Source organism: Carassius carassius, chromosome 31 (assembly GCF_963082965.1).
Source record: "Carassius carassius chromosome 31, fCarCar2.1, whole genome shotgun sequence".
In the NCBI taxonomy this organism is placed as follows: Eukaryota; Metazoa; Chordata; class Actinopteri; order Cypriniformes; family Cyprinidae; genus Carassius; species Carassius carassius.
The window spans coordinates 10,595,499-10,623,376 of NC_081785.1; the positions used below are offsets into that span (position 1 = coordinate 10,595,499).

At 37.7% G+C, this 27,878-nt stretch overlaps 1 protein-coding gene across 2 annotated transcripts; it reads left to right on the forward strand.

The window, feature by feature from the left end:
* On the forward strand, window positions 1-23,857 carry LOC132111514 (UTP--glucose-1-phosphate uridylyltransferase-like). 2 transcript variants are annotated; one of them, XM_059518887.1, is made up of 10 exons: window positions 1-193; window positions 7,203-7,336; window positions 11,580-11,687; window positions 16,580-16,765; window positions 18,264-18,397; window positions 20,777-21,074; window positions 21,177-21,374; window positions 22,911-23,153; window positions 23,407-23,511; window positions 23,583-23,857. In XM_059518887.1, exons 2-10 carry the CDS (start codon window positions 7,238-7,240, stop codon window positions 23,688-23,690), a joined length of 1,479 nt encoding a protein of 492 aa, XP_059374870.1. In that variant the 5' UTR covers window positions 1-193; window positions 7,203-7,237; the 3' UTR covers window positions 23,691-23,857. The 2 variants fall into 2 exon arrangements, with proteins under 2 accessions (XP_059374870.1, XP_059374869.1); XM_059518886.1 differs by lacking the exon at window positions 1-193 and adding an exon at window positions 666-1,033.
* Window positions 23,858-27,878: the final 4,021 nt, after the last annotated feature.

A 27,878-nucleotide genomic window follows, 5' to 3' on the forward strand; every position in this document is an offset into this window, starting at 1 on the left:
TAAAAAGTTAATTCAGTGTATGGTGTTCTGGGTGTTCATAAACAATGTTTTTAGCAAAGCACTTCCGCCGTGTTTCCGTGACCACGCACTGCTGTTTCTGAGAGGATAAAAGTTGGTTGGTCAGAGAAGAAAACACGTCGCAGCTCCGGAACAAGCTTCAGCAGCTCCCCAACAGCATCTTCCAGCCTTCAGAGTAAGACACTTTATAATCTACTTTCACATTCGCTTTGCATTTAAAATAGTATAACGCCAGGGAACCACCTCCTCTGCCCTGTTCCTAAACTCCTGTCTAAAAGCATAACGTCAAGCGTCTGCACATTACACAGAGAGGAGAACGTCGCTGAGTAACGCTGATGGCAAGGGCGAAAATGTCGCAATAATGCGTATAATCCGTACTAAATGATACCACTGTAACGCTAGTCATCAACATTTCGTATTCTAGAATATGGTACAATTAAAACGTTTAATTCTCCCCGGCCTAAACAAAGCAAATAAAACTGACCCTAAAAATCTTAGAAATGATCCTAAGACACAACCAGAATCGGGTTGACGTGATCAAGGAAGTGCGACTGGATTGTATTGTGACGTGTTGAATAATGACGGGGGGCTGAGCACAAATGTATTTATCAAATATACACTCGGAGAGATGCATGTTATTATTTCACCTTGTAATATAACACATCGTCTCTTATGAGCAATAAATAAACGCGCGAGTAAAGGTCGACGAGCTGTTTATTCACCCTGAGCTACTCGATAGTCAGTGGGAGGAGAGAGAGGGAGAGGTGGTTCATTTTTAAGCGCGTGAACGCCGGAGGAAAGCACTCTTGAACAGAATGAGAGAATCGATCAGCTGACCTTCTGTATCATTATTACTACTACTAATAAGCCTCAAATCTAGACAGAACTCTCTCTGTGTTGATGGTTTTCTCATGATTTAAACGGGATTGGGGGAAAAGGATTATTGTTGTAATATTTAACCGAACTGCATTTTATAGAGTTTAGAAGACAGAGACTATGTCGCTTTACTTTGAAGGTAAGAATGTTCATAAGTCCTGGTTTTGCTGTTTCATACTTGCTTGTTAAATACTTTAAAGGTTATATTGGTTCTCTGGATATATCTTAATTTATTAGATGAGACTTACTGGTATCTAGTGATCAAACTGGATCTTACTTCACCATGTACAAGCTGTCAGTTGAATTCTGATGAGAGTGAGAGCTGAATGGACTCCTCAGTTACTGCTGACTGATAAACTGGGAAAGTTGCAGAAATGGAAGGGTTTATAGAGAGCATTTTGTAAACCCTTCCAGACTATCGGTCCATTAGACTCTTTGGATTGGCTGTCAGAGGTCTGGTTCGCTTACAGCTATTCAGCTGGCCTGACAGTGTCTGTAATTTAAAGAGATTTTATATTAAACCCGATTACAGGGTATGGTGACTGAAGTTCTGTGACTGTTTGCGTTCAGCAGTGTTTCGAATGTACAGTGGGGTCCAAAAGTATGAGGTCACATTGAAACTCCAGGATTTTAAATCTAATTTAAACCTGGAAATTTTAAAAAAAAGTTTTAGGACTTTGAAAATACTACAACAAAACATTGTGGCATACACTGTTCAAGCTTAGTAAGATTCTTTAATGGTTTTTATAGTTTCCACAAAGGCTACATTTATTTATTAAAAAATACATTAAAAAACATAATGCTCTGAAATGTTATCTATTAAAAACTAATGTTTTTGAACAATAGTGAAATTCATTAAGCAGATTCTGCTCCATTCATGATTCACTATCAAATAAGCCAGTTTGAGAAACTAGTTAGCTGTGTAGGTGGAATAACGTCTCTGTTATGTATTGTAACCCTGGTTTCCTGAAGGAGGGAACAAAGACATCACATTGGTCACAGACGAATTGGGAATCTCGCCAGAGAGACCAATCCATTTCAAGTGTAAACTAAATGAGCCAATGCATGTGATTATTGCATATATGCTGATCACAGCGTGACTATAAGTATGCAGCCAGTGCAGTGCATAATCAGCTTTTCGATGAGGAGCTGAGCCAGTGACTCGGCCACTCAGTGGTGGTACAGCAGCTGTGGCGATGGGACGTGACGTCTCCTTTCCCTCCTTCAGGAAACGAGGGTTACAATACGTAACAGAGAAGTTCCCTTTCAGTCGGTCACTCTCGACATCACGACCAACGAATTGGGAATCCATACCAAAGCGCCCTGGGTGCTGCCACTTCCAGTGTCCTGTGCAAGCCGCCCGGCCCCTTTTTGGTGTAGGCCCGGGCTTGCAAGAAGAAGGCCAGTTACTGTTGTCTTAGCACTACCCACTCAATGAGATTGCAGAAGTCCCATCCTTCCCGAAGGAGGTTTCCGCCCAGCAGGTGCATATGGAAGCTTAGAGGTGATTGTAACCCTCTTGGAAATGGCAGAAGTCTGCTGGGAACAAAGGCTTTGAGGCTATACCGTGGACTTTACACATATGGGATCCCAACCCTCTACCAGGCAAACAAGAATATTTTTAAGGATGGCCTAATAGATATTTGAAGCTTGTGAACATATTAGCAACACAGCTAGTAATGACAGTGTTCGGTTTTATTGTTGTCATCAATTAATACACTTCTTAATTACATTACATATTTGTACATTATTTTGTCAATAAATTACCTTTATAAGTATGTTTTGGCCACTGCCTGACATCATCTACCCAATGTTCCCTTCCACCAGACATTTTCTTTAATGAGCAGGATCCGCTTTCATTGAAATGTCATTAGAGGGCACGGGCAAGTGTCACACCGTCATACTTCGCAGGCACGCAGTAATGGCAGCAGGCTAGATGGCGGCGCCCATAGAGTTCGCGGCGGATTTGTGTATAGAACCTAGTATGTGTTGAGGGTCGCCCTGCCTGCAGCCCTACAAATATCTGTCAGCGAAGCGCCACGAACCAGCACCCAGGAGGATGCAACACTTCTAGTAGAGTGAGCTCACAACTTGAGCGGGTAGGGCACACCCTGTGCCTGATAAGCCAGGATGATGGCATCCACTATCCAATGGGCCATTCTCTGCTTAGAGAAGGCATTTCCCTTCTGCCAGCCTCTGTGAGAGACAAAGAGCTTGTCTGAGGTCTCGAAGCTTTGCATCCTGTCTACGTAGTATCTCAATGCTAGAACAGGACAAAGCAAAGGTAGGGCTTGCTTTGGCTCCTCCAGGGGCAGCGATTGCAGGCTCACCACCTGATCCCTGAAGGGAGTAGTGGGAACTTTGGGCACATAGCCGGGTGGTGGCCTCAGGATTACCTGGGAGTCAGCCGGCCCAAACTCTAGGCACGAATTGTCAACGATGGCATGTAGGGTGGAGGCAGCCTCTCTACAGGCTGCATAAGCACCACCAGTCAGACCAGATGAGTGCTTACAGACTCAAGAGGGAAGGGCCCGTTTGCCCCGCCAGGTGAAGCAGTACCAGGACACCACTGCATCGCTATAAACCGCTCCACTAGGGGATCTACTTATACCACTTGGCTGTTCCCCCAATTGAGGGTGGTGAGGGTGGAGGAACTATTAGGCCGGTTTCTCGCAGTAAAAGGTGCCATCCATGACCTAGTGAGCTCCTCAGGCACTTCTGGGAAGAATGGCACTTGGGTTGAATGCTGAGAACCAGTGCAGGCCCCCCAAGAAACCAGTCATCTAACCTCGAGGCCTCTGGGTGCGGTGGAGGTTTCCACTCGAGCCCTACCCTCTCAGTGGCACAGGAATGCATAGCTGTCATCTCCAGATCCGACTCGAACCTTGCTACCATCCCAGAGGGCAGCAGCAGAGCCAAATCTTCCTCTCCAGAGAGTTCAGGCTCCCCGCCGATGCTGCGATTTGACCTCCGAAAAGATATGGCTGGTACACTTTTTTTGTAGGGGCCCAGCTCATTCCTTAGAGAGCTCGGCTGGCTGCGAAGTGCAAGAGGAGTGATCTTCAAACTGCCCCCGAGCTACTGCTAGAAGTAGTGCTTCCCTGACTTCTTCCAGGAAGAGAACTAGATTGTGGCAGAGGCAACAGAACTCCCCCTGTTTCAAGGTAGTGGAGCAAGGTCTGCAACTCCGAGATGGTCATTTTCCACGAATGCCACTTCAACGTGCTTAATGCCCAGGCACATGAGGCAGCGATCGTGACCATCAACCGGTGCAGGTAACAGCCGCATCCAGAAATGCAAGGGTGAAAGTCCATCTTCAAAAAGATTTGTACACCCGTGAATGCTCTTTTAGGATTGCTCTTTTAGTTGTGCTGAAGCTCACAGGGGAGATGGCCGTTGCAACACTACAGGGGGTAGTGCAGCCTGTAGTTTGCACCCACTCAATGAAGGTCGACCAACCCGCTGTCATGCTGTAACACCTGCACAGAGAAGCTCATTTGAAAGCACTAACTCATTCGACAGAAGCAGAACGATAACACCACTTGGCTCTGAAGCGAAAAGCTGATAATGCGTTGCACTGGCTGCCTATTTAAGCCTGTGTTATACTTTCCACATGAGCAATCCAGACATGTATACGGACAGTACAGACACAGACTACTTTTATTTATACTACCAAAAGCATACGCTGATGGACCGCTCTGCAACAAACGTGAACAAACAATTGCCCAGAATTAATGCAACTTCTGGCTGTCTTTATATTGTTTAACCAATGGATTGAACAGGTTTGTGTAGCAACTGGTTTTCTCACAGAGCCTGCGCATGTGCAATTGGTGCTTTTGAAGCATGCATACCATAAAATACACAAGCGGATGTGGAAATTATAAAACCCGCTTTCTACTCGCGCTGTGATCAGCGGCAGTTGGATGCAATAATCGCATGCCATTGTGCATTGGCTCATTTAGTTTACACTCAAAGTGGATTGGTCTCTGGCAAGATTCCCAATTCATTGGTCACAAACATGATGTTGAGAGTGCCCGACTGAAAGGGAATGTACAGTCATTTGGTCTTCAATAGAAAATTACCCCTGCTCATCCTGTTAGTTGACTGTGCATTATTACTGCCGTCTTTTAACTCTGGTTCCTCCAGAGGGACCAGATCTTTATTGTGAATCACTGTCAACAACATTGTCTGCTCAGGGACTAAATAACTGACCTATAATAAACAGCCCAATAAACTATAAATCAAAGTCAAGCCACTGTCTAGTTTTATTTGTAGGTAGGTATTGCTGGTGTGTTAGACAATGTAAGAACTTGTTGCACTGGACAGTTTTTTTTAGCATTCAAAAGCACAAAAACAAGTTCTGAGAAAAACAGAAATGGTTTAATTTTTAAAGTGCCAGCTGACACACTCATTTTCTGGATTTTGGGTGACACATGCCTGGAAGAATGTTAGCAGTTACATTTTTGGCACAGTAGCAGGAGAATTAATTAAATGGGTGCATACCAATGAAATGTGGTCGAACCGGATTCAATCAGATCATCAGAACTGTGCCACCCAAGGTAACATACTTGCTTGTGACATAAGAGCTGTTTTTCTTAAGGACATTTTTAAATGTTTTTTTCCTTAAGGAAATTAAAGTTTGACCACTGACTTCACTGATACTGTTGAAACTATCAAAATTATTATTTTATTAAATAATTATATATATATATCTTCTTAGTCAATTTATATCTGTATACAAAAGTATTTAAGAAGCTTGAAGTATTTATGCATAAGACATTAGATCAAAAGTTTTTTTTAATGCTTAAGAGAAACTTAAATTCAATCACTTTTAACTTGTACTGGAAGGTTGTTCATCAGATAGCTCAAATAGCAAAATTATGTTATTAATAACTTACCCTCATGTTGTTCCAAACCCGTAAGACCCCCGTATATCTTTGGAACACGGTTTAAGATATTTTAGATTTACTCCGAGAGCTCTCAGTCCCTCCATTGAAGCTGTGTGTACGGTCTACTGTCCATGTCCAGAAAGGTAATAAAAACATCATCAAAGTAGTCCATGTGACATCAGAGGGTCAGTTAGAAGTTTTTGAAGCATCAAAAATACATTTTGGTCAAAAAATATCAAAAACTACAACTTTATTCAGCATTGTCTTCTCTTCCGTGTCTGTTGTGAGAGAGAGTTCAAAACAAAACAGTTTGTGATATCCGGTTCGCGAACGAATCATTCGATGTTACCGGATCTTTTTGAACCAGTTCACCAAGTCGAACTGAATTGTTTTAGACGGTACGCGTCTCCGATACGCATTCATCCACAAATGACTTCAGCTGTTTACTTTTTTAATGTGGCTGACACTCCCTTTGAGTTCAAACAAACCAATATCTGAAGATGAAGAACTGAAGATGAACGCCGAGCCAGATAACGAACAATAGACTGACTCATTCACAAGTCAAGAACCGGTTGCATCGGTTTTCGGATCACCAGTACTTCTTTCGGACAGTTCGATTCAATAAACCAGTTGAAGAAAACTGTTCACCGGTTCTTTTGTGCTCGACGTAATGGCATCATTGGCGATGATTACCCTTGATTCAAGCCTTCGGTTTACCCGTGCTCATAACACTAGCACAGAATCAGTTCAGAATCAATCACCAAAAGAATCCGTTCAGTTCAGACGCTCTGTGTATCAGTCTGCTTCACGCTGAATCACACATAAGCAGGATCATCAGCTCCTCGGTTCTCAAATCGGACGTGTCTGACAGAAACGGTTCTTGACTCGAGGACGAGTCAATCTTTTGTTCATTATCTGGCTCGGCTCGGTGTTCATCTTCAGTTCTCTCTTCACAGCAGTTCGGTCAGTGTACTGTTTGAGTAAATGAATTACTCTGGGATATTGGTTTGTTTGAACACAAAGGGAGTGTCAGCCACATTAAAAAAGTTAACCGCTTAAGTCATTTGTGGATTAATGCATATTGGAGACGCTTACCGTTTAAAACGATTCAGTTCGATTTGGTGAACTGGTTCAAAAAGTAACTGATCATAACTAAAGTATCATAACTGACCCTCTGATGTCACATGGACTACTTTGATGTTTTTCTTACCTTTCTGGACATGGACAGTATACCGTACACACAGCTTCAATGGAGGGACCGAAAGCTCTCGGAGTAAATCTAAAATATCTTAAACTGTGTCCCGAAGATGAACAGAGGTCTTACGGGTTTGGAACAACATGAGGGTGAGTTATTAATGACATAATTTTGCTATTTGGGTGAACTAACCCTTTAATGTAATGTAATGGCTTTTCTCGTAGGTCTGAGTAAAGAGTTACAGAGAAATCCCAACAAGATGGCTGAGTTTCAGGAAGTGATGCGACAGCAGTTGGAGAGCTCTATGCAAGCCGAGCTGGAAAAACTCTTGAGCACAGCCAAAGGTGAAGAAGCTGAGGTGAGATACAAGTTCACAAACAATTAAACACATTTTTTAAAATTCATCTATCTGATTTACCTTTTTATTACAATGATGATTTATGTACACTACCATTACAAATTTTGAAGTCTGCAAGGTTTTTTTTTTCAATGTTTTTGAAAGAAGTCTTGTAACAAAGGCTGCCTTTGATCAAAAATACAGTAATATTGTGAAATATCATTACGATTTAAAATAACTATTTTCTATCTTAATATATTTTATAATGTAATTTATTCCTGAGATGGCAAAGCTGAATTTTTAACAGCCATCTCCCAGTCTTCAGTGTCACATGATCCTTATGGCTAATATGCTGATTTTGCGCTCAAGAAACATTTATAATTGAGGAAACCAAAATATATTTTCAGTATTCTTTGATGAATTGAAAGTTCGATATGACAGCTTTCGTCACTTTCAAAAAATAAATCTTACTGACCTCAAACTGTTGAATGGTAGTGTAGGTGTGATCAGGACCATATAATGGTTTAAGCATCATGCAAAAGTTTTTAGTTACTTATGTAATTGTAGAAATTAGCTATTCATTGTCAGCCTTGAAACGTATTCCACAAGTGAAAGGAGGATGTACTTAAGGGATTACTGGGATAAAGCAAGTAGTATTTGGTTGGTAATGTAATCTCAACATGTCAGATCAGGAGGAGATCCTGCTCCATGTAAAACAAAACTGCTCTTATTAGACCGTTGTCATGAATGGAATTTTATTCTTAAGTGAGCATACATCATTTTAAACACACTTTTCAAAAGTACACTAATTTCTTTGGGCCGGTTTACACCTGGTAATTTCATGCATTTTCGCTGATCGGATATCTATCTGATTTGTTAAAGGGATGAAAGGGGGAAAAGGCAGCAAAGCAGGCGAGGTCTGTGTTGCCTCAGAGAAGAGCAAGAGAAAACTAGAGGTGCACGTAAAAATATATTCATATATGAATTGCGATTCTGTCTTCTAACGATTCTAATGGATTCACAAGTTTCAAAATCAATGTTTTAAAGCAGCAGTTCTTAATACTGTTCCTTAAGTCCCCTTGCTCTGCATCTCTCTCTCTCTCTCTCTCTCTCTCTCTCTCTCTCTCTCTCTCTCGTTCAGCTAAGCTCCAAAAATGAACTGTTACAATTATACACTTATTTTCACATAGCTATGAGAAGCGTTAAACATGGACATGCATGCAGTAGCCGTACTGTATTAAAGCTTTAATCAGGATAAAACAGTATATTAAAAGCTAACATAAGCAGTATTATTTACAAATAACAGTGTATCTCAAAGTATGAGACGACAACATGCTAAAAACATAGCCCTACCATTTAAAAGCTGTGTTTACACAGGTTCTGCACGATCCTCTTCAGTAATATCCTCTGCTTCTCAATCGGGCTCAAACTGATGAGTGATATTAAGGACGCCTTGTTTACAATACAACCAGTGCATGTGCTGCTGCTAAGGTGATGGGCGGGACGTTTAGACCCACACTAATGGCAGTTTAGCCAATCACAACACACTGGGCTTGCTAACCTATCAGTGCCCATCGCTTATTTCTGGCTTAATAAAATAGGCTTATGTGAACAATAATGCTTTTTTTTTCAGTTACGTTAGACTGCACCCCATAAAACCACCCCTTTAAAACGTCTCCATTTACACTTCATAAATGTGTCGCTGTAAAACGGAAATAAATCCAGTCTTCAATTCCTGCGTTTATATTTAAATTTAATGGAGTTGACGTCAATGAAATCAAAAGATAAGTCTGCTTCTTGCTTTCGGATCCATTTTCGGCAGTTTGCATGTGCTGAAGAGATGCTCATCTACTCATCCGCAGCGATGTGTGTTGCATTAGCGCTGTCATATCTGACTAATGTCATATAGACTAAAACGCTCTCACACGTTTATTATTGTAAAGTTTTGGGAAAAGTAAAATTTGCATATGTGGTTACAACAACCAGATTCATTTACACTTGTCCAGTTTCTTCTGGAATGCGTCCCAGACCACCTCCTGAAGTGGTTTGAGTGATCGTGTTTATATCAGTTTCGAATGCGTTTCGGAGGGCATTTACACCTGGTCTTTTAACGATCGGATGGCTATCCAATCAGATAAGACGCATGAAGTGATCAGGTGTAAACAGGCCCTTTATTTGTAGAATTTTTTAATGTTAATGAGATGAACAATTTCTGAATGCACTTTTAATTAGAAATAGAAATCATCATTTATTTGTTATAGTCTCAATGCACAGTGGAATGACGAAGGTAACGAAGATGAAAAATGAGCGAGACCTTCTTTAGATGCCATTTGAGTGCAGCAACTGTTGAATGGCCAGTGCCAGTGTGACAGAAGAGATTTATTTGCACTGCTGAGCTGATGTTTAGTCTCACTATGAGACTAGCTTTGAAATGTTGCATCTCTCTTCAGCCCCTACCCGCTTCCTTTTAATTTTTCCCCCTTCCTTCATTTTCCTTTTTTCACCAAATGTCTCTGTTCTGAGTCAATTTGAGAAGGTCAAAACAAAACTCTGAGCTGCTTGGCGATCCACCCCAGTATTTCCTCAGCACCATATGGTAATAATCAGACTTAGCCGTCATCACAGTGACACATACTGACCGCTTGTGTCCCTCCCTCTCCATTACACACAGACTCCCGTAATCCCACCCAAACATTTACTGCCAAATGACGTACTAAAATCCACACCCTGCTAGCTCAAATAAAGTATGATAAGGAGATGTCGTCAGATTACAGTTTACGTAGTTGCACTTGCACCTCTTTTATGAAGAGATCCATGTCATGTATGCTGTCACTCTACCATTTATAGTAGCTAAGTAGAGAAACTGTCGTTGAGTAGAGATGTCAAAAGCACTTTTATTTCAACCACACGATTCTAAAGTAAAGTAACATTTTCTGATTCATAAGCGGCTGCTTTTGACTCTCACATGAATATTTGTGGGTGCACTGTGAATCAAGTCATTACAATTGCCCTTCTTAGTCAGAATTCGAGGTGAATTAAATCTAAACCTAGTCAGTTAATTAACAGCCAGGGGGAAAAAATGGATGTGTGTCAAAATACCAGATCTGTGGATTAGCCAGTGAATGCATTCTAATAGACCTGTTGCTGTTTTATTAATATTAATCAAACAAATAACATGGTTTGATTTTAATATTAACTTGTTTCTTTAAAAAAAAAAAGTAATCTAAACGTATGTACATGTAAATATATTTGTACTACTGTTCAAAAGTTTTGGGTTCATAAGGTTCTTTTAATGGTTTATGAAATATGTCTCTTATGCTCATAAAGGCTGTGTTTATTTGAAGAAAAATATTGTAAAAACAGTAATATTGTGAAATAATTACAATTTATACATTTTTAATATATTTTGAAATGTATTTCTTTGAATTTTCCGCAGCCATGACTCCAGTCTTCACTGTCATGATCCTTCAAATCTGATCTGATTTGTATATTTATTTTGCTTATATTTTATTGTTATACATTTCAAAAACAGTTTTAAATAAAAGTTAGTTTTACTTAAATAGTTTTGCTTTTGAGAATCAATAAATTTCACTGGCAATGGGATAAACTATGGTAATGTTAGTATTGTGACAACCCTAAATCTATATTATTTGTGAAAATGCATTTCATTAAGTGCCGCTTAATACTAAAGTGTTTACTGTTGTTTGTCTTTGATTAGAGTGCAGAGTTATTGAACTTTAAATTCTCAGCAGGCACAAGGAGTTTATGGATTTTCATCAAACAGGTTTTATTTTTAATGATGTGCACAGTGAGAGGCCTGAGGACCCAGTGATCTTTCACAGCAGAGTGTTAATTATTTCACAAGCCTTTAGGAGTTTTAATTGGCAGACAGTACAAAACAAGATTAGAAAGTTATGCTGGCAGGTTGTTGTTTTTTTATGCAGAAAAAAATGTGGTTTTGTTTTGTTTTGCAGACTAGAATCATAACAAATGTTTGATTCAGTGGAGGGAGGTGACACCCGATGCCCTTAAGAATAATCGAAGAAAAAAAAAACTAAAATATTTAAAGGCATATGTAAAAATTAAAGTACTGATAATTAAAAATGCATATTGACTAACCGCTATTATAAAAATACCTCGGATAGGCCTAGTGATTCATAATCTGTCAAAAGATCTAGAGGTTAAGTTTAAATGACTGAAAATGATTGGTTTCTCAGAAGGAGACCTTCCTCAATAATTCATTTTTACATGCTCTCTTCCTCAGGTGTCTAAGAAGGACTTTGAAGGCTTTAGGAAGTTATTCCAGCGATTTCTGCAGGTGAAGGGACCTTCAGTAGAATGGGCAAAAATCAACAGGCCCCCTGAGTACTCGGTAAGATAAGCAAGTGATTGATCGCAACACAGGCCTAGTTCTTACACTTACTCATATTACACTCATATTATTAATTTAATTTGATTGTAGACCTATAAACTGAATGTGCAGAGAAAGTAAAGCCTAATGTATCTAGAGTATAGACACTTCAAGCATTAAAACAGACAGACGGGCAGTACTCAGAGCCTCTGCTTTGAGTCTCATGTATGGACATTAGTGTTGCCTTAGGCTCTGGGAATTAGCTAGCTGTGATTAAAAGCTGCCCACATTCCAGCATGAATGAATTCCCATGACATTCATGCATTTCTAGTGTCCAATGTTTATGGGTCCAGTTAGACCAGTTACAGTATTAACCTGTAGATAGACCTTGTATGAATTATTGTGTGTGTGTGTGTGTGTGTGTGTGTGTGTGTGTGTGCAAGGAAAATTATAAATAAACTTAAAAAATCGATTTGTCTCTGGGCAAGGGAGGGTGTAAGGAAGTCAAACCACGAACAAAAGTGTCTCCTAATTTGATTTGGCTGTGTGTGTGTGTGTTTCACATAAAGAATCCAATGTCGGTCTGCTTTCCTCTGGGTCTAGGATGATTATGCAATGCAGTACTTTAAGAGCCAGAAACCCTGAAATGTTTTATACTATAGTCTGCACCATATAGCCAGGTTATCAGAGCAGGATATTAAATGCCTTGCTCCAGAAATTCCTGTTTTATCCACACTTACAAGACAAGCACTGAAACCAAGCTCCCTCCAACTCCTTCCAGGCTCAAAGAGTGATGTTGACAGGCCTTTGTGTGTATGTGTGTGTGCATGTAAATTAAAGGATATTTGGAGAAGGTGAGGTCATTACCTGTTACATAGAAGAGATTTTCCTGCAGTTATGGATCATAAACAGTAAATGCTGTAATATATTTGGTTGGGACTTCAGAGATGGGCTGTCTGTGTTTTCTCTTATTGTAATTTAAGGGTGTGTCACTGTGTGTATATACACATGTAAAACTTTCTTTGACAAAAAATGCTAATTCAAAGTTCAAGGTTCCCTGAAGTGCCTTGAAACAAGCATTGTTATTCTATGTGGTGACGTCATTTCAACTGAAACAGGAAGAGAGGAAGGGACATATCGAGCAGCCCCGCCCCCTTATAAAGTAGCCATATCTGTTGTTTTTTTTGTTTCAAATCAAAGGATAAATACACATCCTTGTGGCACGGCTGACACAGAAGAGTGTAGGCAGTTTGAGTGATGTGGAGAGACACCGAGGAGACTGTTAAAAGAATAATTGTGGAATAAAGTCATTATTTTTATTGGTTTGGAATTACATGGGGTAAGTGATTAATGTCAAAAGCATATTTACACTGTCTGAAACGTTTCCTATCACTACACTGTGCACTACGAGTTATTCACTGTACAGGAAATACTACACTGTGTATTCAGTAACTAATCTCAGCCGGCGCTTCAGCGTTTACAGTATACCTTTATAGTGCAGGGGGCGGGCACTTTGGATTCTAGAGAGCATTTGATTGGTCAGAAGATTTGATGAGAAGATGAAGTATGTGATGTCAAAAAATTTGTTGAGCCGTTTTGGCAAAAAAGATGCCAAGAAAACTGCAAGCTTTGAATGCTTATATCTTCTAAATACGAATTGTGTCACTGTTTTGGAGCACACTGCCTTTTAGATAACCTTAAGAATAACATCTTGATGCTAACACCCAAAACATATTAATTCTGATTTAATGGGGACTTTAACATCTGCTGGGTGTATAAAGGCTAACCAGTCCTCGTCTGTTGCCATATAATGTCTGGATCCTGCGACATCATGTCTTATGTTTGCTATAATAATGACAAGTGTTGTCCCAGTAGATATACCCAAGATAAGTGGCGGATTGACTTATTGGATTTTTGATTATTGGAACTTTTACCAGGAATGTTTTACCCATATTTTATGTTGAGTTCTTCATGACATTTCACGTCCTTTCTGTCCCACCCAAGCCCACTTCAAAATCCTGAATTTTTAATACACATAAAAACTATATATATATTTTTTTTTTTCATAAATTGTATATAGAATGTTAACTGCTCTAATAAAAATGTTTTTACATTAGCATCAGAAAAATACATTTAGATTTTTATATTATCCAATTTACAAATATAAAAATTTTACAATTAATTATGATAGCAATTTTCATTAATATATAATGTAACCCAGTTATAACTGTATTCATTTCAAAAAAGGAATATTATATATATTTAAAAACGTTACTTAATTTCTTTGTAGTTTTCATCCCATTCTAACTTCCCAAGACAATCACAAGACATTCTTGGTGACACATTTACATCTGCAAAATCAGTAACAACTGTGTTCAATCACAGGAAAAAAAAGTTTTGTTTGCTAGACATAAATACATTGTTGACTAAGGTAAGGTGTATTGAGAATGCTGCACTGGTCCAAGGCATCATACTTCTGAGCACTATGTGCTGGGAAAGAATTCCTAAATAGTGTTTCATAATTTGCATGCATCTGCAGAAAGTATACCTTCTAGTTCAAGACTTCTTGCTTCAGTTCATTACAGTAAATACTCCAGAATCCAGATTTAAAAATGCTCTGCATACAATTAATGTTCTCAGTGTAACTTTTAGCTTTTAATGCCTCTATGAACCTTTAAATACTGCCATCAGCCTCTCTTTCTGCCAGATGGAGAAGCTCTTCTAAGGTGCTTATGATGCAAAAAGACGTGGAATTGTGGCTTTCTGACTGAGCTAATGAGATTGTGGTCTTGTGATGTTGATGGATCTTTGAGAGATTTTATTTATGTGATGTGTGTGATTTATGAATATGTGAACAGGATTGAGTTTTAAGAAAGTGGAATGTGGCTGGCCCGTAAACAATGTTTAAACAATCTGATTTAACCTGTGCGCCAGGTTTATATAAAGGATTCCTACCCTTGATTGGAAGCTCAGCTCTCACATACTTTTTCTTTTCTTTACCAGCAGTTAGGAGTTCCCTGTTGTTCTCTGGATGACTGGTTAGTTAACTTAGTCAGCCATGTTTCATTTAAGTGGTGTCATGGTGGCTTTGAACTGGGCTCATGTTTAGTCATATGCCTTTCATTGCCTCAAAATTGCCACCTGAGCTGCATTGCAATTGTTTAATCGCATGCACTAAAAATAGACTGTGTGTGTTCACCTTGAATCATTTTGGGTCCCAAAAGCAATAGAAAGACAATTTCAATGCTGCTTTATTTGAAGCACACACAATATAATTGACAGTATACAAAGAAACAAGGAAATATAGACACCTGAAAAACAAGACTTAAGCCACACCACTACTAAAGACACAAGAAAACAAGTTTCGGACTAAATCGTAAATATATTCATATGTGTATTAACACATTGAATAAATTACTACAGTTTCACACAATAAATAACTATGTATGATTTATGCAGCAGAAATTTGTTCTACTCATATTTTATGAATAAGGCTCATAGACAGTGATTAGTATGTGAACTGGTAGGACTTTTTTAGCAAATACTTTTATTCAAAATGTGAAATGCAAGCAGAAACAATAAATTGAAGGAGTCACGCAATACAGGTAATGTTTGTATCAAATTTTTGCAAGAACATAGTATTGCAGTTCTCATACAATGTGTCATTTTATTAAGTGCTTAAAGGTTAATTTGTTCAGATTATATCAACATAAGAGACTGACAGAGATTCTATTTCAAACTATTCTTTCTCTCTCTCTCTCTCTCTCTCTCTCTCTCTTTCTGTAATGCTACTGAATCACCTTTAACACAGTCACATACAGTACAGACCAAAAGTTTGGAAACATTACTATTTTTAATGTTTTTGAAAGAAGTTTCTTCTGCTCATCAAGCCTGCATTTATTTGATCAAAAATACAGAAAATTTTATATTGTGATATATTATTACAATTTAAAATAATTGTTTTTAAACTTATTATACTTTAAATTATCATTTATTTCTGTGATGCAAAGCTGAATTTTTAGGATCATTTATTACATATGAAATATATTCAGTGGCTTCTCCTACTTTTCATAGTGATATTTAGTGCCAGTTTATCAGGATGTGATTATTTTTTTTTGTTCTCTATGACTCGTTGGATGGAAACGGTGCTTTTATCGCAAATGTTTTGTCATATTCTAATTTTGCACATCATTTAAATGTGCAACTTTGGGTGGAACATAGCTAGTGTGTATGTCATGGAAAATGCTGTTTGATGGAGATACTACATTATAATAATTTTGATGTTTCATGTTTGTTTTATCTGTTTGTCGTAATATCAAAGTGGAACATTGTGCTCTGAATTTGAGTGTAAATGTGTGGTGATATTTAATTGGTATCTGACTCATCAGTGATGTCTCCTGGTCTCATGAAAGAGTAATGAAGTAAAGGGGAAGGCTTTTTTCTTCCATAAATGCATCCATCATGTTTCCTGCTCGTCTTTCTGTCTCCCTCCCACTGGTACTATTGATCCAGCAGTTTGACTTTTTATTCGGTTAAACATGGAGATTTTTTTGCCTCTATGAGAAATGTTGTGTTTGCACAATGTGTGTTGTGGTTGTTTGGTGTATTTGGAAATGATTCTTGATGATTGATCATAGACAGCATCATAACAGAGCTAACTAAACTCCACATTTGACTTCTGACCCCATAGTCGGATTTGTTTTTGTAAGAATCATCCAGTTGAGATAAACACACACACACATACCCAAAAAGAAACAGCATCTGGATGAAATTTAGAAACTTCATTGTAGTCACTTGATGGATCATTTATGAACTCCATTATAATTTAATCCAAAACCCCTTATAATTAAACTTTTCAGATGGTAATAAGATGTAAGCATGTCCTGACTGACAGTTGTTTATCTTTTTTACAGATCCAGCCATATGATAAGATCAAGGCCAAGGGTATTCCAGACAACATAGCAGACAGTCTGAATAAGCTGGTGGTGGTGAAGCTGAATGGAGGTCTGGGAACCAGCATGGGCTGCAAAGGGCCTAAGAGCCTTATTGGTGTCCGTAATGAGAACACTTTCCTGGATCTAACTGTCCAACAGATTGAGGTTTGTCTTATGACACTGAAAGCTTGAAGTATGGTTTCACAAATTAAGGTCTATAACATCTTCCTGTTAAATCTCAAACAGGAATCGCTCAATCGCCCCTGTGGTTTCAACAGGTTTGTTAGATCCTACAAAATAGACAATTTCCTTCCTGCATAAATTACATTATGTAATCCACATTTGGTTTAAAAAGACACAACGCTACAATTTTGTGAATTGTTTTTTTTTTTATAGCACATTTTGCAAAATAATATTTCTAATATTCTCCAGGTGTTTTTATCTGTAGGGAATGCACATTCAATTATTGTCTTTTTAAAATGCATCTCGGATAAAAGAGCTTCTCAGATTTGTACCCAAAGAAATATAAACCCCTCCAGATGGGGAAAACACAGCAACTGAGAGATTTGAAAGTGGGCAAATAGACCTCCACCTTTAGATCTTAAATCACAAACATATGTTCCTCTGTATTTGCCTTCTTTTGCTTTCTTCATCTACAGCTCCACCCTCAATACCACGACTTAGGTGCCCTTGAGCAAGGCATCTAACTCCCAACTGCTCCTCGGGCGCCGCAGCATAAATGGCTGCCCACTGCTCCGGGTGTGTGTTCACAGTGTGTGTGTGTGTGTTCACTGCTCTGTGTGTGTGCGCTTCGGATGGGTTAAATGCAGAGCACGAATTCTCAGTATGGGTCACCATACTTGGCTGAATGTCACGTCACTTTCTAAAACACAGACACATTCCTTCATTTATACAGAGTGAGCATTTCAAACCAGCAGCAACAGGCTCTGTGCTAGTTATTTTTCCCAGTGCCTTGGACTGAAAGATAGGTAATGAGCATGAAAGAGAACTTGGAGTAAAACAGAGAAGGCTGTGTGCTGGGCAAGAGGGAAAAAAAGGATAGGGGCCAAATACTGAGCCCTGTGGGACGCCCTTACTGAAGAACATTCAGCTCAGTGTCTCTTCGACAGACCGTTTACCTGCTTCATGTCGTCAGATATCCCACTCACTGAATAAGGCCCATTAGTACATGTAAATGGGTAATCTGTCCATCTCTCTCAGAAATACAGACGGTTGTTTCTGTACTTGGCAGGCCTTGCTTCTCTCTAGGCTGAGATTTATGGGCATAAATTCAGTACAGAAAACTTACCCAAAACATGTCAACACATCCAACAGTTTAGATTAGTTTGGATAGGAGATATGTCTAGGCCTATATCTATTTGAGACCATGTTTTATCAGCTTGGCTCTTGTGTTAAAGATCAAACGTTTACAGAATTGTCAAAATAACTTCTGTTATTTAGAATTATCTAGAGTTCATTTTTTCCAGATAAAACATAATGTGTTACAGAATGTACTAAACCTGCCAAAGTATCTGTATTAATGTGAAACATTTTGGGTTCACAGTCATTGTTAGCTTGTTTAGAATGTTAATGGAAAAAACATGAGTTAACCTGCTGGATAATTATTTTTAGTATTTTTTTTTTTCTTCTCTGGTCTCCTCAGCACTTGAATAAAACATATAATGCTGATGTTCCACTGGTGCTTATGAATTCTTTCAATACGGATGAAGACACTAAGAAGATCCTACAAAAATACACGCACCACAGAGTCAAGATACACACTTTCAACCAGAGCAGGTATTTAACACACACACACACACACACACACACACACACACACACACACACACACACACACACACATATTTACCTGACAAGAAATATACTTACTTTTATTTTTAAATAATGAAAGTACGTGGCTTTATGCATTAAAACAGTGTTTTAAAAAGACCAAACTCTGTAAACAAATTATTAATAAAGCATTCTATTCACAGACAAGCAGATATGAGCACAGAATACCAACACAAAGCATTTCCACCCATAACCTGCTTGTCTGTAAATAAAATGTGTTATTAAAAATGTTTACCGAGCTTGGTCTTTTTAAAACACGTTTTAATGCATTACGCCACGTTACGCGTTTTCCTTTTAGTCTAATGGTTTTCTATGGGAGGAAAACGCTTAACAAGTAATTAAACACATTGCATTCTTATTCTGGACTCATCTGCCTGTTGGTGAATAGAATGCTTTATTATTAATTTGTTTACTGAGTTTGGTCTTTTAAAAACACTGTTTTAATGCATTAAGCCACATTAAACGTAGAATGTCCCGAATCATTCCAGCTGATCGAAAAGAATCGGCTCAATGGTCACAAAATGGATATCGGAGAAGATACCAATTTAATATAAATAGATGATACTTTATAAAGTTTATCTCAATATTTGACAGTGGCTGTGAGACTGCACTAAAATAAGAGCATGATTATCATGAAATTGTGTTCGTTACTATAGCAACGGTTTACAGGTATGTCCTTTCAGAATCATCACTGGCCGATAGAAATAAAAGTTTATCGATTTCTTCACTTTCAAATAACGAGGAGCAGTATATTTTCCTGAAATAAAGGGGAGAAAAAGTCTATGTTTTGCAATGTAGTAAAGAAAATTAAAAGTTTCATAAAAATTTAATTGGCAGACACATTAGAATATTTCAGTGTCATTTATCAACTGCATGACGGATAATTATATGTAACAATAATTGTCTTGTCATGCTATATAAATTAAAACCGTAATAATACACCCCTTTCATTTTCCTTTCTCATACTCTGATGATATGAAATAATAATTTTTTCTAAAATTATTTAATTCATAATTCAATCTTCTATCTGAAGACCTGATCGTCTTACTGTGGATAATCAACCCAATTAATTCACTATATTCGTATGTTAGCCTAAAGATCAGCTTAATTGAACAAAACAATCATTTCAGTGACATGGCGAGTTACAGGCTAATGTTTTTTTTTCTTCTTTTATGCATTATGAAGGCTTTATAAAACGGTACAGCATTTTTAGCTTTTCAAACAGCATTCTCTGTCCTACACCAACTACGCACATATTTCCTATCATGTATGTCTTTGAAAGACGATCGAACCAATCAGAGTAGGTGTGGGGTGGGGTTGCACGTGCAGCCTAAATGAATCTAAATGAATGCGACTTATAGTCCAGTGCGACTTATGTTTTTTTTCCTCATCATGGCGTATTTTTGGACTGATGCGACTTATACTCAGGTGCGACTTATAGTCCGAAAAACCGGTATATAAAGTTAATTATTATTCCAGATTTATTACATTTATTTGACTTCTCTTAGTACGTATTCTGAGAATAGCTAAGTAAACCCTAACCACAGATATATACACAGTAATGTAACATTTATGTAGTTTAAGTACAATATATCTCAGTTGATTACACATCACATAAGCACACACATCTAAAAAAAAAAAAAAAACGATTGTAATTCAGGGTTTTGGCACAGACAGTGCAGGATGAACAAAAGTTGAATTTCTTTAGCTTCATGTGTTCTGCTGAGTCACATTTTAAAAACAAGTTAAAGATTTATGAGGTTTCTAAGCAATAATGGGGATATGATAATATTTGATTTACCTCAAAGCTAACAACAGATGCTCGTGGGATAGGGTTACATGTGTTATTCAGAATACAGTGCTAAAAGATGGCACATATTTAGTCCCGTTTGAAGCTGAAGCTTGTGGAAGAGACAATGTGATGAAAGGATGAGGAGGAGGATGAAGGCTACATAGAACGTCAGATGTTTTCCCTGGCTTCATTTGACCTGAATAAGCCTGAAATGCAAGAGCGCAAAAAAGAAGCTCATTTGCATAAGCAATGTATTTTTTGTGTCCATAAATATAAACAAGGCTTGAAATGTTTTTTCTTTCTGTAAAGAGGAAACACTTTGAAACTTTATTTTAGTGTTTGCATCTATTTTATCGATCCATTTGAGCTATTTTATGACTTCAGATCTTACTGATTTTTAGCGATGCAGCTTTGTTCAATATGATTTTTTTTTCACAGACTATCATTATATTTGTCATTTCAGTTATCTTTATTTTAACATTTATTTTAGAATACATTAGAAATGTAGACTTTCTCTCTTCTAAATTCTCCAGGTATCCACGCATGAATAAGGAGTCCTTGTTGCCGGTCGCTAAGGACATGGCTATGACCGGAGAGAATGCAGATGTGTGGTATCCTCCTGGTCATGGTGACATTTATGCCAGCTTTTATAACTCCGGTCTGTTGGAGCAACTCATCGCTGAAGGGAAGGAGTATATTTTTGTCTCCAACATCGATAACCTGGGCGCAACGGTAGACCTGTACATACTGAACCACCTGGTGAGCCAGCCGAACGGCAAACGCTGTGAGTTCATCATGGAGGTCACAGACAAGACAAGAGCAGATGTGAAGGTGAGAGTATATTATTTGTGTGGGATATTACACAGTAGTCCAAAATGTGTGTGTGTGTGTGTGTGTGTGTGTGTGTGAATGTTGTGTGTTTGTGTTGTCCAGGGAGGTACGCTCATTCAGTATGATGGTAAGCTTCGGTTATTGGAAATCGCCCAGGTTCCCAAAGCTCATGTAGATGAATTCAAATCAGTGACCAAGTTTAAGATCTTCAACACCAACAACCTGTGGATCTCCTTATCTGCCATAAAGAGACTACAGGAACAGAACGCCATGGACATGGAAATCATAGTCAACCCTAAGGTATGAAAACTAAAAGCTTGCAGAAACAACAGCTTGAGCATTGTGTTTTATTAAGACATATCAAAGTACTGCAGTCAAATGAACCTGAAATTATACAGCTTCCTTTAAAAAAAATAGCCAACTAGTCATTCAGGGAACCAGACATTTGATTTTCTTAATTTCTTGTTTGAATTTTCCTTTTCAAGTTTTCAGCACTATTTATAGCTGTGCACTAGAAATCTGTTTTATTCCCCTGGCCGTCCTCTCCTTTGCACGATCGCTTCTGAAACCTTAGCTGAGAACCTGATTAATTTATCAGTCCACGTGGGACCCTGTAACACTACGCTTCTGCAGTCTTCTTTGTAGAGCGTTCACTTCTGAATAAAACCCACTTACAAAACACAAGCACTATAACAAGCTGATATTGAGACTGTGTGTTTGAGTGTCCTTTTTATACCAGACCCAATATCTCATTTGAGTAGTTGGGGTCTAGTTCAAGGCTTGTGTGATCAGAGAGTTTGATGGAGGGTTTTGCAACTAATAAAAGTGAAAAAAAATGCATTCAGAAAAGTACATTAATAAACAATTGAAATCGAAACAAACAATTTCTGTTGGGTTTTCTGTTCTCAGTCCATCACAGGAAACTAAAGAAATGAGAGGTAACCATAAATTCTGATTTTAAAGATCCTGCAGACCCTGTCTAGAGTAGTACACAGTTCAGCAGAGCTCCATATTGTAGCACCATTTCTCCCCCTAAGGCACAGGCTCTCATCCAGCAAGAAATTTGAGTTTGTTCTAGATTTCTTCATATCCAATCCCTCCCGCTCCTGTTGCTGTCGACCTTCTACTTTTTTTGCCTGTGTGATACCAAGACCAACTATACAATGCATTTACACTTCCTAAACATTACACACTTCCATTTAACATATTGTCCTTCATAGAACAAGTATAAATAGTTTCTTGACAGAAAACATAAATATGAAAATGAAGTCAGCAAGAAACAAAAATGTCCTATTTTCTAAATGGATGTTATTGTGAATGATTATTCCACATGTTTCATTATTATTATTTGTTTCACATTATAATTTTTTTAATCAAAATGTCACAACTCAACTTCTCTATGATGACAAATTTCAGATTTCTCTTATTTTAGTCTGCATGAACCGCTTTTTTCTTAGGCCTTTTTCTTATAAATAGACACACTCTCATTCAGATCTGCCTCCATCCAATCAACAACTCATGAACAGAACCAAGTCCTGTCCTTCATTTTTTTTTTTTCAATAATTTAAATTGGATGTACATAACAATAATGAGGAAAAGTTCTTTTCCATCCGTCTTAGGTCTAATTTTATACACAGTGGGGAAATATTAAAGCTTGATACTGCACTGGAAATTTTAGGGGTTTTTCCCATTTAAATATGGATATAAATATGTTTCAAGATTTTGAAAAATGTAATATTATTATTCAATATAATATTTCTAGGTTACTGATCAAATATGCACATTTGAAACACTGACTGCATCAAGTATGAATATTCCATATAATCTCTCTCTCAGACTATAAATGGGGGGCTGAATGTCATTCAGCTGGAGACCGCGGTGGGTGCTGCCATCAAGTGCTTTGATAACGCCTTGGGCATCAACGTGCCTCGCAGCCGCTTCCTTCCTGTCAAAACCACATCTGACCTCCTACTGGTTATGTCCAACCTGTACAGCCTGGAGGCAGGGTCTCTGAACATGAGTGAGAGGCGCGAGTTTCCCACAACTCCTCACGTCAAACTGGGCAGCTCCTTCACCAAGGTACCGCCCCTAATGAAGCATTCACATCAAATGATTCATTCAAATCACACAGTGTTCCTCTGTGGGCATGATCTCACTAGAGATTCAAGACAATCAAATCTGCCAGCCAGAAACCCACTAAGATTTAAAAATAAGGACATTTTCATGATCACAGCTTTTGGATTCTCTAAAAAAGAATATCTCACAACAGACAGGGTAATATACAGTCCAATACTTAGGAAGCCTTAATCCAGTTTCCTTTTTTGTCCTTAAGGTTCAAGAATATGTCACACGGTTCGAGAGCATTCCTGACATGCTAGAGTTGGATCACTTGACGGTGTCTGGTGACGTCACCTTCGGAAAGCAAGTCTCTCTAAAGGTAAGACCAAGGAACATCTGAAAAACCTTTTGGCAGGGTGTTGTACTGTCTGATTATTCCTGTATTCGCAGGGAACCGTCATCATCATAGCCAACCATGGAGACCGAATCGACATTCCGGCCGGCTCTATGTTGGAAAACAAAATAGTGTCTGGAAACCTTCGAATCCTGGACCACTGATGCCTTTGTGCCGTGTGACCTGGATGAAGAATCACATGACCGACCAACACCTGTCATTGTCCTTATCATCATAACCAACCACTAGGGATGTAACGATTCACTCAACTCAAGATTCAATTCATGATTTTGATTTCACGATTCGATTCACAATTTTTTTTTTTTTTTTTTACAAAATGAGATTTAAGACAAATAATACATTAAATATGTCCTTTTATTATTGCTTGGACAAAATGCTGCACGTTTCTTTGTGAAATTGAAATATAACACTATAATAATATACTAATATAGCACTTGCATATTATTGCACTTTTGTTGGTTTTGATGGCTTCTGTTGTCCTCATTTGTAAGTCGCTTTGGATAAAAGCATCTGCTAAATGACAGAATTTAAATATAATGTTAATCTAAATGGTAAAACTAAATTGAAATGTAAAAAAAAAAGCCCCAAATCAAATAAATTTGTAACAATTAATTAATTTTCAACCAGCTCACAGTTAATCGTTACATCCCTACAAACTACAGAAACACAATCAACATTCTGATCAGTTCCATGAGGGGAAATAAAAGTGTCTGGGAACTTGCAGATCCTAGAGCACCCACACCTCTGGGTCATGTGACCTGGATGCCTAATCACATGACCGACCTACACCTGCCACTCTCCATCAGCGGTGCTGATCTCGGCACACAGCGCCACAAACACCTTCCACGCCATTCCGGAGACTTTTATTTTTGTAGTAGTTTGTGTATTTTTCGTTTTATTTTCTGTCCTTCAGTGATCCTCAAATTTTATGTATGTATCTCATCATTGTGTTTAGTTTTAGTTTTTTATTCTGAGAATGCAGTATTTCTCTCGTTGTATCTATGGCATCACAAACTGACCCTTCGGGGACAGCATCCTCTACTTGCTCAAAAATGTGAAAGAAAGAGTGTGAAGCAATAAGCGATCTGTAACCGTGAAGGCTGACTGTTCTGTCTTTTGTGTTCTAAAACCTTTTCTAGATCCCGAACATTCTGTGGAACTAAATAAAGTGCAATATGGAACAGATCAATAGCAGTTCACGTCTTAATTTCTGCTCAAGTGAATTTCACAGAAGCTCACTGGAAATTAAACACCTGCTTGTTATCTACAGGAGAATCAGAAAGCGAGGGAATAAGCATGTGCACAAGGAAGGGAGAAAAAGTAATAAGAGAGTCTACTGTTGCAGCAGACTCACTGGAATCAGGAGGTTATTGTGCTCCACAATGTGCTCCACTGGTCTGTTCATGTGAAAGCAGCCAAGCATATATAATAACCTGCATACAAAGCAGGACTAGGTTTGGGTATCGAGAACATGTTTGACATCTGATTTTTTTTATTTTTTTTTTACATTATTATTTAAAAAATTAGTTAATAAGAATCAGAATCGATAAGCTGAATCGAAATCGATACAATTCAAATGATACCCAACCCTAAGCAGGACACATGCACACAATGCCGATTTAAGATCAAAGAGGTCCTGAGTTTGTCACCGCCGACAATCGGCTCCTACTCTGACAAAATGAGAAACTATATACTGTACAAACAAGTATTTGGCCACCAGGGATGCACTTGTATTAATCCCAATAATTAAATTCCATACTACTATGTCAAAATAAATGTAAATTAAATCATTAAAGTGAATATAGGCAACTTTATAATGTATAATCAGAAAAACTGGTATTTTAAGATTTGCTAAAGATTTAATTTAACTGTTATTCATTTACTGGTGTTTTAAAGATTAAAGTGAGTGCGTGATGATGACAGTAATCTAAATAATATAAAAATAAGGAAATGAGCATGCACAATTAAATAACCAACATTGTACAATTAAGAGTCTGTAATATTCATCTGTATTATCAGCATTCTCGACGGATTCTCTACTCCAGACTACAGCGTGTTGGAATGAAAACAGTTGCGGTCACAAATCCTTTTCTTATTTTGCACCATAACGGAACCACATGGGGATGATTTTTTTTTTCTTTTGGCAAACACTGTAATAGTGTCACAAGAAGAACTCTTTAGAAGGAAAAACAGGAAATGGGTCTGAGACATCCTCCTCTGATCTGCTGACAACTGCTTTCCAGAATCTGGTGGTAGTTATTAGTAGTTCGTAGGGGTTTAACCAGAAAAACACTTGCATCATTTGTACTTGAATGCATGAAGCAAATTTGCTTGTTCAGTAGCACAAAATGTACTTCTTAAAAACAAATAGCCTATTTTCTTTAGAGGTGTGAATATTATTTAAAGGGTAATGATTCAATTATAAAAAAAAAATTTGTATACATCACAATGCATCTCGTCCTTTAGTTCTTTTATCAATACGGGTATTTCAGTAAGTCATTACTATTACTAGTTAAATACAACAATTCTCAGTTTCCGTAACATAGATGACAGATGCTGTTGAACATAAAAAAAATTAACTACTACTATTTATTTGCAAATTCCAAATTAATAATAATTTACAAGTTATTTTAAACTAATTAAATATAGCTTCAAAACATCCAAGTAAAAAGACAATGGCAAAAAACAATACAACATAAGCAATAAACAAACTATAATCTAGAGATTATCTAAACATTTTCTGGACAAGAGCAATGAGTGACTTTTCACTTTTTTTTTTTTTTTTTTTGCATCACACTTTGTTGTTGTGGCAGTGATGGGCTAATATTATTAATGTTGACATGTCAATGTATCTACCACAAATCACAAATTAAATCCAAAAATATCCTAATTCAAAATGCCACCGTCTTTGAGCACAATCTATTTTGCTGCTCCAATAATAACAATCCGAGTGAAATCAATATCAGTTTCAGCTGAGAGCACCTCTGAAGACATGCTGTTAACTCAGCATGACTTTGGGCTTTCATGATGTTATTTCAGGTCAGTAATGAGGGTTATGGGACTATGCCATGCTGACATGCCGATACACACATTTTGCTTTAGGATCTTGTATATGAAGCAAGACGAACAAATGGAAGTGAAGAAGAGGGAGTGAAGATGATTAAATAGACTTAAAAAAGTGGGAGAGATAAATCTGCTGTCAGAGTGCTACTAATCTATTTACAAAGTTTAAATTGCTTGCAAATAAATGAGTTTTTTTTTATTAAGAGTGAGTAATGAGATATTGTCATCTTTTTCTTCTTTTTAAAGTTTCCTCAGTAACCTGAGATGCTTATTAAAACAGAGGGCTTATTTGAGTGAGATTTGAAAATGCTTTGGAAAAGCATCCATCTTTCAAACTCTAACCTAGCTTCAGGTTGTTTATGTTAATTCCTTAAATGGAAAATATAGAATTGGTGCTGTTTTAATCTTGTTTTTCGGGTTGCCTCATACGTAGCACAATCAAAGGTTTGGTGGGAATTTGGGTTTTGTACTCACATCTGTGTTGATCCATCAAACACACACTCTGCTGTTGTAGAACTGTATCCCTGAAGAACATCACATGACTAGATTTTGGCTGCTGCCCTCATTCTGCTGACAGAGAGGCCACTTACGCGAGTACATACCTATCACGACACAAAAAAGGCTCTTTGGTCAGAAACTTGAGTCTAGCTTTGCTATTCCAGAACTCCACAGATTAAAATGCCAGAAAATCCCCCTTCTGATCTGGGGTCAACTAAAATAGACTTCCCTCCAAGCCAAGCTACCCCTTATAATTTTAGGATGGGAGATTTGAATAAGTGTACTCTGTACTGTCATACAAATCTCTTACTGATTAGTGTAAGTCTCGTTTTGGTTAAAAGTCTTTTTACAAGGGCCTTCATCTTAAACAGCTTCGAAGAAACAAGAAATCGAGACATTAGGAATATCTAGAGAGTATATCTATATATATATATTATGCTGCCCCCCTGTGGCCGACTTGTTGGCTATCGCTTTCAAAAGGTGATAGAACTTTAATTGAATGGTTGAAACAATTAAAATAATACGCAAAAAAAAAGTCTGGATCTGTATAGAATGAGAATATCATTCCAGCATTTAGATTAAATTAAAGTAATTGAAAATATTTATTTTAATAGAAACAACACGACAACAAAAAGTACAGGAAGAAATATAAGTAGCTTTGTGATAATGTGTTATTTAACATTATCTTATATTACTTCCTGTACTTTCTAAAACATTGTGACAAAAATATCACAAATTCTCTACAAATGTGGCTTAAATGGGAGAGTGGG